The 18,669-nt window shown below is 43.9% G+C and overlaps 1 protein-coding gene across 2 annotated transcripts in view; it reads left to right on the top strand.

Annotated features, from left to right (window-relative positions):
* The window catches only part of HS1BP3 (HCLS1 binding protein 3), a 51,943-nt gene that overhangs the window by 16,571 nt on the left and 16,703 nt on the right, over window positions 1–18,669 (top strand). For both annotated transcript variants that reach the window (XM_053974560.1, XM_053974561.1), the window contains exon 4: window positions 238–454. In XM_053974560.1, coding sequence (XP_053830535.1) covers window positions 238–454 — 217 coding nt within the window. The remainder of the gene's footprint in view (window positions 1–237; window positions 455–18,669) is intronic.

Below are 18,669 nucleotides of genomic sequence, written 5' to 3'. Positions count from 1 at the left end.
CTAAGTTCATTTCCTCTATCTTTCTCTACTTAACTACTTTGAATCAGTAAACAGATCAGACACATAATGACACATAGTGAATAAAGAGAGCAGTGGGAGTGTTTTGAAAGAATTTCACAAAAGTTGATCATGTCCTTCGTTCCTCAAACAAAACTCTCAGGAACAAGTGCAGGGTATAAAAAACCTGTAATTGTTATCTCGTATACTTAGTTTTGCCTCCATTACTGTGTTTTGCAGGAACAAAATCTTCCAGTGCTGTTGACTTCAAGGGAAAAAACATGCCTGATGACAGGGAGAAAGAAGAAGAAAATGAGGCATTGGATTTTTTCAAAGAGGAGAAGACACCTGACTTAATCTCACAGCTTTTAGCAGTGGAAAATGTCAAAAAGGGGGAGAAAAAAGAAGAGGGAGATGAGGAAGAAGAGGACATTTTAGACCCTCTTGGTATAATCAGGTATGGCTAAAATCCTTGTAAGTTAGGTATTTAGACTTCAGCCTTTCTGAATAAGGCTGTTGTATGTCACTGTCCCCACATCACTGAATTTCACAGGGGAGGACAGACCTCTGCAGTTCATGAATGAGGTGCTTTGACAGAGGGAAGAGACCTTGAGTTCCTTTTCAGAGCATTCCTCAGGACATTGAAGTGTCCTGAGGATAGGGACATCATGAATGCCTTGGTAACAGTCCCAGCTACAGAAGATACTTTGCTGGGCATTGCAGGGTTTCACCACAAAGCATCAGCCCTCCAGAATCTAGTGGATGTGCCTTCTGGAGTACACAGGACACTCTGATTACAGTGTCTGGAACTGCTTTTGAGCTCATTTGTGGCTTTTCTTTCCTTTTTCCCTTGTCTGAAGGTGTCACATGCTAAATGCCACTAAGGGACAAGTAGTAACAGCTTGAGAAACAGTAATTGGGGCAAAGCTTCCTGATACTAGTATCCGGGTGTGTTTACCTGTCCAGTCATTTTCAGTCAGTTACTTTCTTCACTTCAAGATCAAATTTCTCACTGAATTCCAAACTGATTTCTAACTACTAAAGTCTGTAAGCAAATTAAGTTTTTCTGTGCTGGGATCATAAGTATCAACTACATTTTAGGGTGTCTCAGGCTTTAGATGTCCAAGTGAAGAAGGTGTAGCTGTTCATGATCTTCAGTAAGCACTGACTGACCCAACTGGATGGTTTCAGCCACCCAGAGTCACCAGCCACTACTGAATGTTGTCTTGGATCTAGACTGTGGTTTCAAAATGCTTCTGCATAGCAATATGCAGTAACTGAGAGTAACAAGCCAGACCCCTCCCCAGTGGCATTAAATCATTTATGGGGGATCATTCACTCTAGGTCTAAGCTGGAGTCTCCTACACGAAGTTTGGTCAAATAAGATGAATAATACTGGAAGCACTATTTAGACTTTCCTCCTGCTATTATAATCATATGTAATCATGGATGCCCAGATATTGTCCTTTTTACTTGAAGTATTTAATCCTTTAAATCAGAAAAGATTCACCAGAAAAAGATCACCAGAAAACATTAACTATTACTCTTTTGACAAAATGTGCTGAATTACTCAGCATCAAAATTATTCTTTTGTTTAAGGAGAGTTTAAAAATTTAAATAACTATTTACAACCAGAAGTTAGATAAAGTAATATTTCCCACAAAATGGTCTTTAGTTTGTATTTTTACAAAAGCAGCTGTCCTTTTTTGGATAGGAATATGATCTATTGGGTTAGCAAATGCAATGTTATATTTTCCAACTTACAACAAATAGAAACTGTAAAAAACTTGTTATGCCAAAACAAGCAAGAAGTTTGCTTTTCTCCTCTGCACAGCTTGACATAGCATTTGAAAATCTTGATTATTTTGGTCTTCTAATGCACTGAAGGATGACAAGATCTGGTATTTAATCCTCATTTAGTTTATTGCTTCAATTCCTTCCAAGTACAGAATTCTTACTGAATCAAAATAACTTCATTTATATAAGAAGTATGGTCTTCACTGGGACAGAGCTGCAGCTCTGCAGCAGCAGTTATGCAGTCAGATGTTTTTCACTCTAAAGCAGTGGCTAGCTATCTATAAAAGAAGTCTCTATATCTATTTATTATTGTTTCTGTGACTCTCACATGTACAGTGTTGGTGCAGAAACATGGAAGTGGAAACAAGAATTCTGAGGTGGATTTTTCATTGTCTCTGTTCTCCTGTAACTCATCCTGCTTCCATGGAAGTTATTTTCAGCTCACATCAATGGAGATCAGATTGTACATCAGCACTGTATCCCAGCTCTGAGCCATCTAGTAAGAGGTGTCTAGGTGAGAAGCCAAAGGCAGGAGTTTAGTGGTCAGTGGATAGGCAGTTCTCAGGGGACATTTTAGGGTGTTTTCTATGCCTGTTAAAATGTTTGGTACTTGCATGCTTTGAAGAGGGAGCTGAAGTCCCACAGCTTTAGTGCTTCACATGTGCTTGAAGTTACTTTGGCATGGGAATGAATAAATGGGAGGTGAAGCAGATAGATAAATGTGTTTAGTAGTAAATTGTCCCCTAGTGCCTAGTAAATTCAGGTTAAAAAGGGAAAAAAAAAAAAATCCATGGTCCTTTCCTCTCTGAAAAACCTTTGGAAAGCTGTAGAGTCAGCACTGAAACAAGCTAGTCCATTTTGTGAAGTAGTGGTGTCCAGAGTGTTTTGAGAAGCAGAGCTCCAACCTAAATTGAATCATGTGTTTGGCATAATCTTACAGGTTTTTTGCTTTCTGGATGAGGATGAAACTGCTCCAGTAGCACAGGCCTCCATATGCTGTCAGCATGCTTCATTTGGTAACAACTTCCCCTCCTGGGCCAGAAGGCTGTGAATTGGATTTGGCCCAGCACTGCTGCTGTGCTGCTGAACCACCCAATATCCAGTTAAATATTGGGCCTTTGGGGTAAAATGCTAAGCAAGGGCCTTTTTTTTTCTGTTTTTGTGTTGCTGGTGTTCATCCAGGCAGAAGCTCATAATGGCCTGGTTCCTTTTGCCTGGAGGAGACATGCCAGTGGTGCTGATTCTCTGCCTCGCTTTCAGGGCTGTGTCTGAGTTGCTCTTTGATGTCAGGTGGGCAAACTCACTTGCCAGTTCAGCTCTTCATCTTTTGTGGGTATTAATGATGATCTACAAACTTTGTGTTTCTCTGTTGTATGGTTCTTATGCCTCAATGCTTTCTGTCTGTATTAGCAGGGTGATTCTGGGATTCTTAACAACAGAAGGTCTTGGGGTTTTGCTGTCCAAACCAGGAACATGTCAAAAACAATACATATTTCTGATTAAGTTTTCATCTTTTAACATGCCTCCTCCTTTATATTTTTTTACCACAGAAGCCTGATTCTTCCTAGAATAGAAGGTGCTCAATATTAACTTGTATTTGTGGGATGCAGTGTTGAAATTCACTAAAATATGTTTTCTTCTCTTCACCCTCTGCCTTTCTTGATAGTTTGGAGTATTGGTATTTTAGTGTACTGCCACCAATTGCTCTGCAAGTTTTCCTGGACATTTGTAGAAATCTTTTCAGCTTTGGACAGAATATTCAGGTCCTGGTAGGAAAAATCACTCCTAATACAGAGTAAGACTATCCTTTGATATCAGCTGTGCATAAGGGAATGAATAATAGTGTGCTCACTTTTGTAGCAGTGGCACACTTTTAGCTCTATTTCACTTTTCTTAGCACTTTAAGTGTACAGTGACTTGTCACTGTAAGGCTCTCACAGCATTTTTTTAAAGGTGCATCTCTTGGGTTTGGTTTTTTTTTTCCTTTTTTTTTTTTTTGCTCTTAAGCCACAATCATTATAATAGTCCTTTGTTAAAATGTTTTAGTTCCTTATAAGTAGAAAATCAGATACATAATTAACTGCCCATTGTAGGGACAGTATTAGGTATATTGACTTAGCTTTGTCACCACTCTTTATCACTCTTCTTTAAATCCATAGAGCTCACCATTTGCAGATACATATTTTTAAATCCTTAGTAGGCTACCATGGCGCTTTGGTATAGAGTTTTTAAAGGTGCAGCATCTTTTAACAATGTTTTAAGGGATTTTCCTTATACATTGCAAAATAATATCATGTGGCTAGTCTCAGTTTCAGGGAGTTCTCCAACTGGCATGCCTTTAGGAATAAAATAAGCAATGAATCTGAAATAAGCAATGAATCTGAAAGAGTCTAATCCTCTGAAGGACAAGGCATGGAAGAGAAGCACAAGTTGGACGAGCTATTCACCTGAACTTGATGGTACTGTTGAAAATTCTGCAATGGAAAAGGGTGTGATTTGCCAGTGGTTTAGGGGAGGTTGGCATGGAGCGAGGGGAGCTGTGTGCAGCAGGGATCCAGAGCAGCAGCAGTGCTCAGCCGTGCCAGGGCCCCTTGGCAGTGTCTGGCCGTGCCTATACCATGACATTCTCCTGTCCTCTCAGTGAAGTTGGCTGTGTCCAGAATCCCCACTGCAAGTGCCTGCTGGCCTGTGCTGCCTCCTGGGCTGTGATTGGGATGGTTTGGGAGAGGGCAGGTTGTCCCATGCCAGGGGGGTACCAGGGGCTGTTCTAACAGCTTGAATTGTTGACCGAGCTCCTGTGCTCAGGCCCAGGCTGTGAAGGAATTACTCAAAAAAACCAGTATGGCCCCATGTTCCGCTACCCATAGAGCTTTCTGCCTGTTGCCATCTTTGCTCCACTCTGCTCTCAAGCTACCCTAGGGCTTGGCTTTCTGTAGACAAGTCAGGCATCCAGTTTGGATGCTTAATCCAAGCAAAATCAAGTTCACATTTCCAGGTGTTCTTCTTAAAGCAAGTTTAAAACACATCACAGTAACTGAATTGGGTTTTGTCTTCTTCCTCTGTGGGTGAAATACAGACTTTTACTGTTTATATTTTGAAGCCAAGAGCTTTAGCATCCCTCTCCTCCCACTTTGTAGTCACAACAACTGAATTTAATACTTGTATTCAGTTCATTCCAAAAAACCTCAGACAGCAGCTGATTAAAATGACTGTGAACCAACTCCTCTGAACAAAGCAGCAGGAATTCTGCAAAAGGAGTGTGGCTGCCTCGTGGGTTAAAACATGCAGCAGCCCTTTCAGTGCATGCATTTCTTCAGCTGCAGTTACCTTCTGAGGTAGTATTTGTTCACCACTTTGGGAGAACCCGCCTTTTCCTGAGCTTTTGTTCCTGTCTTCATCCTCTCCTCTACACAGGGTTCCTCCCTTCCGTCCTTTTTCCTTTGCCTCCCTAAATCTTTTAGTGACAGTATATATTTCCCCAGGCATAGGTTTTTCCTGGCAAACTGCACAGAGGTGAGTATTCCCTAGGCAAGATTCTTCTATCTCATCATAGGTCTTGGAGAGTTTCTGTCTTGACTCTGTGCCTTTACTATTGTTTCAGAGGATTTCCTTATGACTTCTCCTCATCCAAATTTGTGCCTCTCCTGAAGAATACAGACACGTGGGTAGGTGGAAGCTTTGCATCTGTTGTGTTTAAACACAGATACAGCTAATTCCTGACAATAGTTAGGAAGGGATGGGGCTGGTGAGGGCTGACGTTGTGGGCAGCTTCTGCCAGGGGTTTTTTAAATCTTTGTAGCTGGTTGTTGCTGGGGTCAAGCTCAAGCACCTCCAGTGCTAGAGGTTTGCTGTTGCTGGGTTTAGTTGGTAAGGAGAATATTAAGGCACTTGGTGCTTTTCCTGGCTGCAGATGAAGTAGGTGATGGCATGGAGCAGCAGACTGGCAGGGAATGAGCAGCCAGGAGCCAGCCCTGGCCTTGCCAGAGCCTGCAGAGCCAGGCAGGCTGCAGGAGGAGGTAGGTTGGCACACAAGACAGCAGTTGTTTCTGGGTTGCATCCTACACCTTTGTGTTTCCCAGCCCCTTCATGGCATTCAGGCTACAGCTTGACTCCTGAGTTGTTGATCCCAGTGTTCCCTTTCCTTTCCTCTTCCCTGTTGTGGCACAAGAGCCTAGAATGGCCTCAGCCTTTTGTCTTTGGGGAAGAAATGAGTGGCAACATTTGATCTTGCTTCCTCTGCCAGAAACCTTGGGCAGCTGAGAGTGGCTGATGAAGAGGCAGAAATCAGCTTAAGGGGAATCCTGCATTTAGCATCTTTCCAAGTGGTTTTATCGATGGAGTGCCCAGAGCTGTAATAGGTGAGGGTAGCTCGTGGATTTTCCCCTGCAAGGAAGAAAATTTCTGCAGGCTGGAGTAGTGTTGTAGCACAGCTGCTGTCTGCTGGACAGATGGTCTGGAGCAAACCTGTCAAAATGTGTGTTCAGCTGCTGTGCCTTCTGGTCCTCGGCTGGCAGGGTTGTATTTCTGCCACTCCTCAGTCATCCTGCTCCTCTGCCACTCACAAATTCACAGCTGCCTTTTGGTCCAGCCAGGTACGTGTTTGCCTTCCTCTCTGAATCCAGTAGGATTTATACACAGCATAAAAACAGCTTGTCTGTTGGTCCTGGTCAGCTAAAAGAGAGTGAAAGTGTCAAAACATCAAAGACGACTGAAGATACAGGTTATTTTTTCTTTAACAAAATTCAGATAGTCAAAACAATGAATGGGAAAATAGAGCTTTGTTTTCCTAGCAGTGTGTGTGTCTGTGCTCAGAGCTGTGAGGCCTTCAGAGATTTAAACAGGCAAATCTCTATTTTCTGTCCGTTGTTGAGTCACAAGCTTAGGTTGCAAGGCATGTTTGACCATCACTTTGCCAAGTGACACAAGTATTTGTCACAATTCCAGTCCAGCTGCTGTCAGATTGGCAACTCACAACATCCCAGTAAACAACCCTGTTGGTCTTGACAGATGAAATTTTTCTCAAAACCAAAGCTAATAGTCTCATATAGTGTTTTTCTCCATCAAAGAGAGAAGAAGAGAAGGGAGCAAAAAATTGTATTATCTACCCAGTTAGAGGATAAGCCTGCCTCACTTTTCATAAATTGTCTGGTCTCAACCTTTTTTTAGGGGCAACCTTATAGCCTCTCCTTGGGATTGTTTTAACTGAGTGTCTAGGGAGTAAAGCAGGTTGGCAGGGATGCTCTCCTTGCAGGAATTCAGTCCCTCCAGTTTGTCTCCTGAACAATTTTGTTTTTATAGGTGCTTTGTGAGTGGTGTTTCCTATGCAGATGGCTTTCCTTTCTTTTCTGCCACCAATCCCATCTCCTGAGAGCACCTTCCAATGTGTGTCCTTACTGAAAATCTTGCTGTGCCCCCACAAATGGGAGGTTGAGGGTGATTGAAAGAAAAAAAATGGAAAATTGTTACACTATGACTAAAAACAAAACAATGGAAAATGAAACCATGTTTAGCTGCTGGATCTCACAGAATCATCCATATTCATTCTGTGTTATGTCTTCTGAGTGGCAGAAACCTGTTCTCTTGAGATAACTCTACCAAGGCTTGTGTGGCTCCAAGTGGTAGAACTGAGACCCTTTCCTAGCTGTACTTCCCAGCCAGGGAAATTGAGTTGGATGTGTGAAGGACTTGGCCCTCCTCTCACGGCTTTTCTTTGGGAGGTCAGACTGAATGGAATTATGCTCAGGAAAAATGAGATTTTTGTGTACTCCTGGACTTGTAGTTGACATATATTCTATCCATAAGCTCTCCTTCAGGAGAGTGTGTTGCACAGGTGGTTGCTGCTATGTCTGCACCTGGCAATCAGAAAGAACTGTACCTTGGGATTAGAGCTAGGGCACTCACACTGTCAGAGAGGTTTGGAGTGGGTACAGAAGTCACAGCTTTAAAGTTGGCTGCTATGTATTTTCTTTTCTTTTGGAAATAGTCATTTCCCTGACCTAAGGAAAACTTCTGAGAGTCCTCCCTGTGCCAGCATTGTCCTTATCTGCATTCATATTTCCCTGTCTAGTGTTGGATTTTGGTCCCATGAGATTATGCAGTCATTATTTCCCCAGGTTTTTTAAGCAATTGCCTGGCTTAAAGTTCAGTGGTGAGTTTCTGTCATGTCTGGCTTGAGTGATTCCAGTACATCCACAGCTGGAACATGAGGATCCTCTGGGAAAGAGTTTAAGTAATTATTTTAATGTGCTTCATTTTCTTTCTGATTAGAACACTGAATATACTTTAATGGGTTTTATAAATAGTTAATTTGTGTTTATGCCATCATCCTAAGCCCAAAGGGCTGAAAATAGCTCTCTAGTCTGTGTAGTGTTACAGCTGTGTGTACCATCCAGTGATGTTTCCAAGCAGAACACAAATGTAACTTCACCTGGGGTAAAATGCAGCAAGGACTTAACTGCTTCATGCAACACTGCATTGCAGCACCATAGATGAAGAACACTTAATTCAACTGGAAGTGCAGAGAGAATGTAAATACAAGTACCCAGCTTGGAATTTGACCAGATTGCCAAAGTATATTGTCTCCTTTTAATAAAGATTTCACGGATTTTTAACAGAACTGATTCATTGTTTACAATGTACTAAAGGAATAAAACTTAACATGCACTTTTCTGTATACAGAGGAACTGTAGAGCCAAGTAATATCAGGGAACGGGAATGAAATCCCATTGCCTCCCCCTTCTGTTTGGCAGGATGTGCAGACAACTGTAGCACAGCTAGGCAGCACTGAAGGTGTGCAGGAGCTGCTGTGAGCTGCTCTGCAGGTGTATCCAGCAAGTCCTTACTTAACTGAGAAAGAGAGGAGCAGGAGGCAGGAGATCCTTTAGAGAGACTACAGCATAAATTTATGACTACACAATCAAAAATGTCTTTTTTTTTTTTTTTTACGTCTCCTTTGGAAGAGGATTGAACATGATGTAATTGGGCAGATTTAAACATGTTTTGTTTCATGGACTTTACAATAATAGGATGACTCAAGTCCTTAATTAGAATAAAAAAGCATTACCTCATCAATGAGCCTGTTCCTTTCACCAAGGCAGGGGAAATCTTTAATCGACAGATGCAGGGAACTGCTCATAGTTTAGACAGACTACTAATGAGGGATGGATTCAGAGCTGCCCTATTGCTTTACTGTGCACTGAAGAAGCTGTCTGTGGGGTGAATGTGTGCTCAGTTTAAGTCGAAATGGGAGATCGTTTTTCCTTTCATCTGATGCTGTCAGGTTCCTAATTCAGCAGACTTAATAAAACCATTGTTCATTTTCCCCATGGACCTACTACAGACATTTCTGTCTTCATTTCAAAGGATCAAAGAATCAGCTTTTGGAAAATAATTTTTGAAAGCAATCTATAAAACTTTGCCAAAAATGCATGATTTAGCTATATAACTATAGGTTGGTACTAATTAACACACCTGGGGATCACATCTTTTACTGCTGCCCCTTGCAGCATTTGGCCAGGTCTGGAATCATCTGAAGTATCAATTAAAAAGGAATGGCCCTAAGGATGGATGCATCTGGGACTCAGCAGCTCTTCATTCTGCACTTGAATTTCTTGGGTCATATCACAGTACTTAAAACTTAGATTTCTCCATTATCCCTTTAGTAAAAGGAATAAAACTGATTTTATAGATCTGCCTGGGGAAAAGTTTCCCTTTACACAGAAATATGGCATTCAGGTAGTTGTTAATGATCATTGTCGTTGAAGCAAAAGAAATGCTTTCCATTAACTTCTGTACATTTTGGGTAAGAGTCAAACCCTTTCTTTCCATATTGCCTGATATGCCCAGTCCTGTCCAAATCATAGAGGGAGTAAGATTCATTATGAAAGTGAAATACACAGCTGTGGTAGATGGTTTGACTGTGGCTAAACTAGTAAATAAAAGCAGACAGGATCTGTAGTGTTTCTTTTGCCAACTAGAATAGAGTAGCTTCTGTCCAACAGTTAAATCCGTCTGCTCCCCAGAGCAAACTGGCCATGTCCAAAACAGGAAGAGCCCTAAGCTTGTACTGATCTCTAAACTTTGTCCAGGCATCATTTGGGAAAGCAATAATTAGCTTGGGCCAAATTCATGCTGGGGAGCATGCTAAGAACTCACAAGGCAGTTACTGTGCACCATTTTCCCAGCCCATGCACTCACCACACTTATTTGCTGTTGTTGGCCTTTTGTTGCTCGCAGGGCAACCTGAGGAATGTGCATTTTTAGGAGTCAAGATTGGAGCTGTTGGGGTCCTGTAATGAGGTGCAGGCAGTACTGAGTGTATGCCTGGCACCTGAGGATGCTCTGTGGCCATGAACCCCCAGGGGTATTTTGCAGCAAGGATGGGTCTGGCTGCTGGCTCCTCTCAGCTGGGGCACTGTTGGGTGGTGGCACAGCTGGGCTACTGATTTCACCCCTAACTCGGGCTTACCACCTTTAGGCCTGCTTCCAGACAGCCCAGCTGCATCCCCTTCCCCCTTCAAACCTAATTTAAAGCCCTCTCAATGAGTTCCACCAGTTCATGAGCAGGTGGAAATATCCTTCTACCCTTAACAGAGAGATGGAGCCCATATGGTTCCAGCAGGCCAAGTGCCATAAAAGTTGCCCCATGATCAAAGTACCCAAAATTCTGCTGATGACACCAACCCTTGGGCCACTTGTGGAGAATGTGGTCTCTCCTATTCCTTTCATTGTTTTTCTCTGCCACCAAAGGGACTGAGCAGAACACTACCTGTGCATCTGTCCTATCAACCACTTGACCCAGTGCCCTAAATTCCATTTCAATTGCCCTGACACTCCTCTTTTCAATCTCCTCATTTCCAGCCTGGAGTATCAGCAGTGGGTAATACTCAGAAGGCTGAATCAGCCCAGGGAGTCTCTTGGTAATATCCTGTACCGGGCCCCAGGGAGGCAGCAGACGTCCCTGTGGGATGGGTCTGGTCAGTGGGTCATGGGGCCTTCTGTTCCCCACTACAACTACCCTTCTTTTCTTTCTAGTGTCAGAGGTGGTGATCCATCTGACAGATGAAGCTTAACTGGGAGGATTTCCAGGCAGATTATTTTCTTCTAAATCATCTGGCTAACCCTCTAGATCCAGCGCCTCATACCTATTCTGAAGTAGTTCCTGGATAGGTGATGGGTGCTGGGAGGAATTTGTATTGAGTAGGGACCCATTTCCACTTCCCTTCATCCACCAGGTGTCCTCCTATTGCCTGACAGTGGGAGGCATGGGAATCCTCTGACTCCTGGTGGGCCTTCCTCAAGGATGGAAGGATAGAACTCCACCAATCTATTTTCCTTTCACTTTCCCTGATACTCCTTAGTCTTTCAACTTCATCCCTAAGCTCGGCCACCAGCAAAAGGAGATCATTCACCTGTTCACACCACAGGCAGGCTTCTTCTGCAATGCCCCTTGGTACCACTGATAAGCTCAAGCACTCTGCACAGGAAGGGGTCTGGACAGACACATCCTTTTTGGAGGGTTCTATTTAGCTACATAGACTTGTACTAACTGCAGTTTTTGATCGTGTAAAAACCCTTAGTAACAAAAAAAAAAACCAAAACCAACCAACCAACAAAAACACAACAAACAACAAACTAAAAACCTCACTAGCAGGAGGAAGGCTGCAACCCTAGCTGTGTGAGCTGCCATGCCACGCTCCTGGTGCCGCGCTCCCTAGAGCCCTCTTTCAATCACCCTGCTGCTCGCAGGAGGAAAGCCACGCCCTGTGCCTGTGTGGCTAATGAGAACTTTCTACATTATCTAGACCTGTTTGCAACAGACGTCTCATTTTTCATCTGTGTGATGGGTTATCTGCCAGCATAGGCTATTGTTGTGTGTTAACAGTCTTGTCTTGGAAACTTATTCCTGAATCATCCATCTTTCTCCTCCTGGCTATGAGTGACAGAGCCATGGCCCCAATAATATGGGGGCCTGTTCCTGTAATATGGAAAAAAGCAAATGTGTTCTCAAGAGACTCCTGAGGTTTAACCTTCACTTCGTCCCTCAGGGGCTGTTACACCAAACCCTGACCTCACTGGAGTTGTTTTTATTTGTTCAGTGATGCTGCCAAGAGACAAGGGCAGTGCCACACAATGCAGGATGCTGGAACAGGAAGGAGAAGCACATGGTCTAGAACTGTACACCAAAGTCTCAGGAGAATTAGTTTCAATTTTTCATTTCAAAGACATCCTGTTGAGGCTGCAGATAGCTCACTTCGGGTTTTCAGGACCACATTTCATTCCTGATCTGTAAAGGAACAATGATGGCATGCCCTGACATGCAGAGGTGCAGAGAGAGTGAATTTTGAAAGGCTGTGAGGTGTTTTGGGGCTATCCAAGCACTGTGGTTTGTTATCAGTAAGGATTGGTCTAGTTGCCCTTGGGAGGTGGTGCTGGAGATGTTACCCAGCCCGTTGTATCCCTTGCTCTCATGGAGGAACTTCCTTGGTCTCCAGTCCTTTACCAGCTGTTGGCAGCATAGCACCATTGCTCACAGGAGGGATGCTGCCATGGTGCCATTGTGTGCTGCCGGTGGATATTATGAAAGATGGCAAGGTGTCCTTAAGCCCTACAGCCAAATGGAGAACACAGCAAAGGACAGCAGTCTCCTTTCTGCTCTCTGCTTACCACTTCTTCCTGGAAAGGGCTGGTGCCCAGGAGCCCTCGCAAGGGCCCTTTCTGGAGGGTGACATGGGCATCAAGCTTCCCTCCATATACAGTCCTCTGGCAGTATCACCCCAGCCTCTGCTCCTTCAAACACCCCCACGTGCCTTTGTTCTGTGCCCAAAGCATGTCATTAGCACCAGTTCAGGCTCTGACTTTGCAGAGCTCTAGCACAACCCTCATGTAATTTCAAGCACTTTGAACTTAAAAACAGATGCAGAAGAAACATTAATTCCAGAATGCCACGGAGAGCAAGGGAAGACCAAGGCCAAGTGTTTTAAAGTATGGATACAGTCCTGCACCAGCCCTCTTGTTCAGCAGGGTAGGTGTGTGTGCTGCCTCCTGTGCTCATGGCACCTCTGCTGTGGAATTCAGTGTCAGAATCTTTCCAAAGCCACTCCATCACTGCTCCCCTCAGCTGTGCATGGGAGAGAAATTATAATGACAGACTCATGGGTTGAGGTAAGGACAGGGCAAGATTATTCACCAGTGACTGTCACAGGCAAAACAGGCTCCACTTGGGAAAATGAACTGAATTTATTACCAGTCAAATCAGACCAGGACAATGAGAAATAAAATTGAATTATGAAATGCTTTTCCTCCACCCCTCCCTTCTTCCTGAGCTCAATTTCGCTCCTGATTTTCTCTATCTCCCTGCCAGCAGTGCAGGGGGATGGGGAATGGGGGCTGGGGTCACTTCATCACATGTTGTCTCTGCTGTTCCTTCTCCTCAGGGGGAGGACTCCTCACATCCTTCACCCTTGGGGTCACAAGTCATGCCAGCAAACCTGCTCCAGCATGGGCTCCTCTGTCTATGGGCCACAGGTCCTGCCAGCAAATCTGCTCCAGTGGGGTCTCCACAAGGTCACAGCCTCCTTCAGGCATCCCCTTATCTGGGTTGGGATCCCCCACAGGCTGCAGGTGGATCTCTACTCCCCCATGGGCCTCCATGGGCTGCAGGGGCACAGCTGCCTCACCAGGGGCTGCAGGGGAATCTCTGCTCTGGCATCTGGAGCATCTTCTCTGCCTTCTTCACTGCCCTGGGCATCTGCAGGACTGTTTCTCTCACATTCACATTCTCTCCTGGCTGCAGTTACAGAATAGTTTTTTCCTCTTATCTGTGCTGTCACAGAGGCACTATCACTTTGGCTGATGGGCTTGGCCTTGGCCACTGAGGAGTCCCTCTTGGAGCTGGTTGGCATTGACTCTGTCAGACATGGGGAAGCTTCCAGCAGTTTCTCACAGAAGCTACTCCTGTAGCCCCTGCCCGCTACCAAAACCTTGCCATGCAAACTCAATACAGGTACCAATGTCCCCTCTTAGAAGAGCAAAGGAAGATGAAGAGAGACAGGAGTGAGGCCAGGAGCTGGGTGGGCAGCATGAAGGGGTTGGCTACAGGAAGAAGTCAGCCCTGTGAATCAGCATTTTGACCATATCTGATTCATTCTGTGTTTACAACCACACTGACCTGTGGTGTTTGTTCTCTGTCCTTGCTGTGTGCGTTGTGAAAGGTCTGCTGTAGCACTTCTGCTTATGGATCCAAATCCTGAAGCACCCTGGGTCTGTGTTTTCTGTCTGTAATGATCATTCTTCCTCCAACACTACTATAGCCACTGTAACACAAGGGAGTAAAAGCTCAGAACATTGTGCAGTTATTTGTAATTGCTACTCCCCTGCTTTCATCAGCATCATTTCAGCACTTTTCCAGTCGTCCCTCTTACTGACAAAGACCAGTGATACAATTTGTGTTCCCTCTCTGTATTCAACCAAAGATCCTCCTTTACCAAACCTCAGATGATTTTTCACATCTCCAAATTACTAGATGGTACAAGATTCTTCACAGCGTAGAGCTTTAATGTTCTTTGAATGAATTTAGGATTTGTGAGTCAGCAAACTGACCCAAAGGATCAAGTTAGCTCACAGGTGAGTGACCAGTAGCTAAGCCTGGCTCACACTGTGAGAGACCAGTAGCTGAGCCTGGAAAGAGCTCTCCTTGGCTGTTGGAGCTCTGTGTTTGTTGCTTTTTGTCCCCACACAAGCCTGAGATCTCATGTCATCTGGGGTATGAGAGCCTGAGGTGTTTACCAGCATTTCTGCCCAGTCTGTGTTACCCGATCCATTTTCCCTGCTGCACCCCTTGCAGCACAGGAATCTTCAGGGTTTAATCCAGCCATCTCAAGGGGCTGGTGGGCAGGAGCAGATCATCAGGTGGCTGAGCAGGAGCAAGGAGTGGGGTCTGCAAGGAGTCAGTTGTGTGGATCTACAGGCTCATGTTGTTTGTGTCAAGTCATAATCCTCTGGGGATGTGAGATGCTAGCTGGAGGCCTGAGATCATCTGTCTGCCAGCTCTGAAGAGTGCTGTGGGAATAACAAGTGTCCTCTGGCTGGGCTGAGCTCAGAGATTTTTTGCCAGTAGGAGGGGAGTGAATTTTGTTAAGATTTTGGAATATTGTCATAGCTGCCAAATAACACCAGCACTGAGTTGGATCGCATGCATGAGCCAGAGCACTTGTGAAGACTACTCATGTCTTCTTCTTTCAGTCACGTGTTGTGGCTTGCTGGCACTTAGCAGGTTCCAGTGATTCAGTGCCTGGCCCCGCTGTGCTCCCCAAGGGGTTTGTGGTGCTTCCCCACTGGACCCCCCTCCAGCCTGACAACCAGCTGCTGGCACACTGAGCTCGGTGCCCAGCCCCTGGAATTACTGACCTTGCAAAAGCTTCTCTGCTGAGAAATCAAGCTAGTTAGCAATAAAATCATAAATAGGACTCCATTTAAAAAATGCAGAATTTCGTCAGCTGTTTTTCTGCTTACAGCAGAAAGCAGCCCCTGGGCAGCCACCTCAGTAACTTGTGTAGGAGGGAGAGATTGTGTCTGGGGTGCTCCCTGGTGCGACTGTTCCTACAGTCTGACCTCCAGCAGTGTCTGCAACATCACAGGTGGAATTGCTTCATGCAATAGGTATATCCATGGCCTAGGGAATATTTCACCCAGAGCAATTTTATTGTACCTCTGTTAAAAAAAAAAAAAATCATCACAAGAAACCTGTAGGCAGGAAAGCAGTGCTCTCTTTTTATGGCAGATGTTTTGATGTCATGATCAGCAGGAGAGGCAGCAGCCAGAGCACGGCACCATGTCTGCAACAGCAGTGCCATTTAGCTCTGACAATGTCTCACTGTGTCCTTCTCTCTTGTAGTTCCTGTGGAGCCATCTCTGCATGGTGAGAGGTCTGTTTTACCCATGGCACAGCCAAGAGGAAAAAGCGACCTCTGTGAACAGAAAGATGTGGGAGAGGGAAGGCAGAGGGGAACCAGGCTCAGCCCCATCATCCCTCCTCAAGCTGATGCAAATCCTGCTTGGCTATGCTGGAATCTGCCCTCTGCCTTGGTAACTGGCCCCTCTCGAGCTTCTCATAAGCTCTTTACATGTGGTGTGGCAGGTATGTCAGACAAAATTTTAGACTGGAACATCATGTGCTAGAGATTTTCTGTAGTCTGTGCAGGTACCAAGCAAGGAAAGGGAAAGGTACCCTTCAGACTGAGTTTTATATGGAGCATCAGGGATTAGAGAGGCCAGACCTTTTTATGAAAACATCCTCTATCCTATTTGAAGCTTTTCTGTTCACAGACAGAGAAAAACTAGAGTTGTGTCTGCAGTCCAGGCTCTTGTACACATTCTGCTTTAGGATATGGTGAGGAGGGAATTCAGGTGAGGCAGCAGCAAAGTGGAAATTATCTCCTCCTGAGGAGCACAGTGTGAGTCCAGGGGGCTGGACTGCATTCTCTGGTGAGGAGGTAAAGATTAAATAACCCAAAATTAAAACTTTATTAAGGAGAGGTAGTGGTTACAAACAGGCTGCCTGTCCTTGGAAGGAGGCACCAAACAGTTGCTGATTAGACCTTGCCAAGGCCTGTAGTGAGATGACACTTTAAAATTTTAGTGTTAAGCTGAAAAAGGGTAGGTTTAGATGAGATATAAGTACAATAAAGGTAGTGAGACACTGGCCCAGAGAAGCTGTGGATGTGGAAGTGTGCAAGGCCAGGTTGGATGGGGCTCTGAGCAGCCTAATGACAGGTGTCCATGTACACAACAGGGGGGTTGGAATAGGTGATGTTAATGTCCCTTCCAGCCCAAACCATTTTGTGACTCTACTGTGCCATGAGGTGTGAGTGCCCAACACATCTGAAAATGAGGTATCAACTATTCACATGTTCAGTGCTTTTTTAGAAAACAGATCTAACAAGAAGCGACAGTAGTATGTTCGTGTCAGGAGGGAAGCAGGTTTCACCATTTCAGCGTTGAAGAAACTAATCACTTCACCAAAATGGTTGCTATTTGCATTTGTCACTTTTAGCTGCTACTTGTAAGAATTCTCAGCATGACATTGCATACTTTTAGTACCTTTGATTCCTTTTTTGTGAGGCCTTCTTTTTAAGTGTTTGTTCCCAAATCTGTTGAGAGTGTGGCAGAAAACATGCTTACTAGCAAGTTTTTTTCACACGCTGTTTCACCTTGGGTGACTTGGATTGTGAAGTTTCTCAGGATGTTTGTGAAGAACGTCTCATAAAAGGAGGATGTTGGGAGGTTGGTTTCATTACAGTGGCCAAATTTAAACTCTTGTGGCACATTTTGTTGCTGAATTATACTGCATATAGACATTACTTTACAGGCAACAGAGAACTTAAGAATTTGTTCATTTTGGAGCTACACACCTGCAGCAATCATTAATTAATATAAGATAATGGATTTTTTTTTTTTTTTAGAATGTAATTTTTGTAGAGTTAAAAGAAAGTTTCCTGAGAAGTAATTCCTGAAATGCAACTATTCCTGAAAGTAACTCCTTTAGCTTGAATTTTACTTTAAAGGAAAGAAACCAAGGGATAATGTCTTGCAGAATTTTTTAAGCTCAAACTGTTCTCCTTCATTTTATTTCCTGATAAAGCTTTGTTTCTTCAGAAAGATTTTGCATTTATTTAAAATTTGACATGAATTTTGCCTTTTGTTGAAAACTGACTAGTAAATGTTGTTTATTTTTAGGGGCTAGCAGTTACAGCTAGTTATCATTTGTGATCAGCTTCAGCCTCTGCCCTTTCTCTTGTTTTGCCTACTCTGTTTAGTTTTTTCCTTTTTTTCTCCTTACTTTTTCTCATCTGCATTTTCCCACTTTCTCAGTGAAGTTTCCTGTTCCTCCTTCAGTTAGTGCCTGGGGTCTTTTTCAAAAGTGTAATTTGACCAATGATAATAATCTTTAGGGTTAAAGCAGAAAAAGAAGAGTCCAGAACAGAAGTCTGGAGAGCAAGAGGTACATGATGTGAAGAAGGGAGTTCAAGATGACAAGGAAGCCTTATTGTCAGTCTGGAGGGTAAGGCAGCACTGCAGATTCTGGAGGTGGAACAAGAATATGTCTGATACTGGTCAGAAACATTGGGAAAATCAGGAGGAGGGATGAAAAGGGGGAAAAGGATGGAATTGGGCATAAATTGTAAAGGCTGGATATAAGGAAAATAAAAGGTGCACCAGAAGAGGGAAGCAGAGCAAAAATCAATGTTTCTCTCCTTTTATCAATTTGAAATCAATCCTGCCAGACATACAGATAGAGAAAGAGAATTAAGGACATGATAAAAGCTGGTATGCATCAAGCCCTGATGCTGCCATCATCATGTTTGCCTTGTAGCTCTTTTACTAATTCATAGACAGACATAATATTTTCATGTCCTTGTCCTGTCAAAAGAATGTTGTGGTTTTATCCCCCGTTGCTTGTGGCATCTGAGTGTCCAAGTTAATGCAGAGATGGCTCAGGATCTCCACAGAGAAGCAGGTTCCTGCAATGGTGCACTAAGATCACAGTTTGCAGTACCTGGAGGAGAGAAACTTCCATTGTCCTGCTCCTGCTTTAGAAGAAAATGGTGGGAACTTTCAGGATTGCTGTGTCACACCTTGGGTGAGATACCATTATTAATCAAGGCTGCAGGTTCATGAAAAGAAAATAGCATGGTTCTGGCCAGACTTTAGTAATGAATGCTGTTTTAATTAATGACTGATTATATCTGATAATCTGCCTTTCTATAATTTTATTGAGCATCAAGGCAATACTCACTGGCCCATGCTTGTGTTCTACTTTTTTAACTTTTCTGATTTCTAAAACAGATTTATTTTTAGCCCTCTGTAACCTCTCTG

The sequence above is a fragment of the Vidua macroura genome, chromosome 3, assembly GCF_024509145.1.
Source record: "Vidua macroura isolate BioBank_ID:100142 chromosome 3, ASM2450914v1, whole genome shotgun sequence".
Lineage (NCBI taxonomy): Eukaryota > Metazoa > Chordata > Aves > Passeriformes > Viduidae > Vidua > Vidua macroura.
Note: the sequence above shows the minus strand (reverse complement) of the source record. Positions and strands in the feature narration are given on the sequence as shown.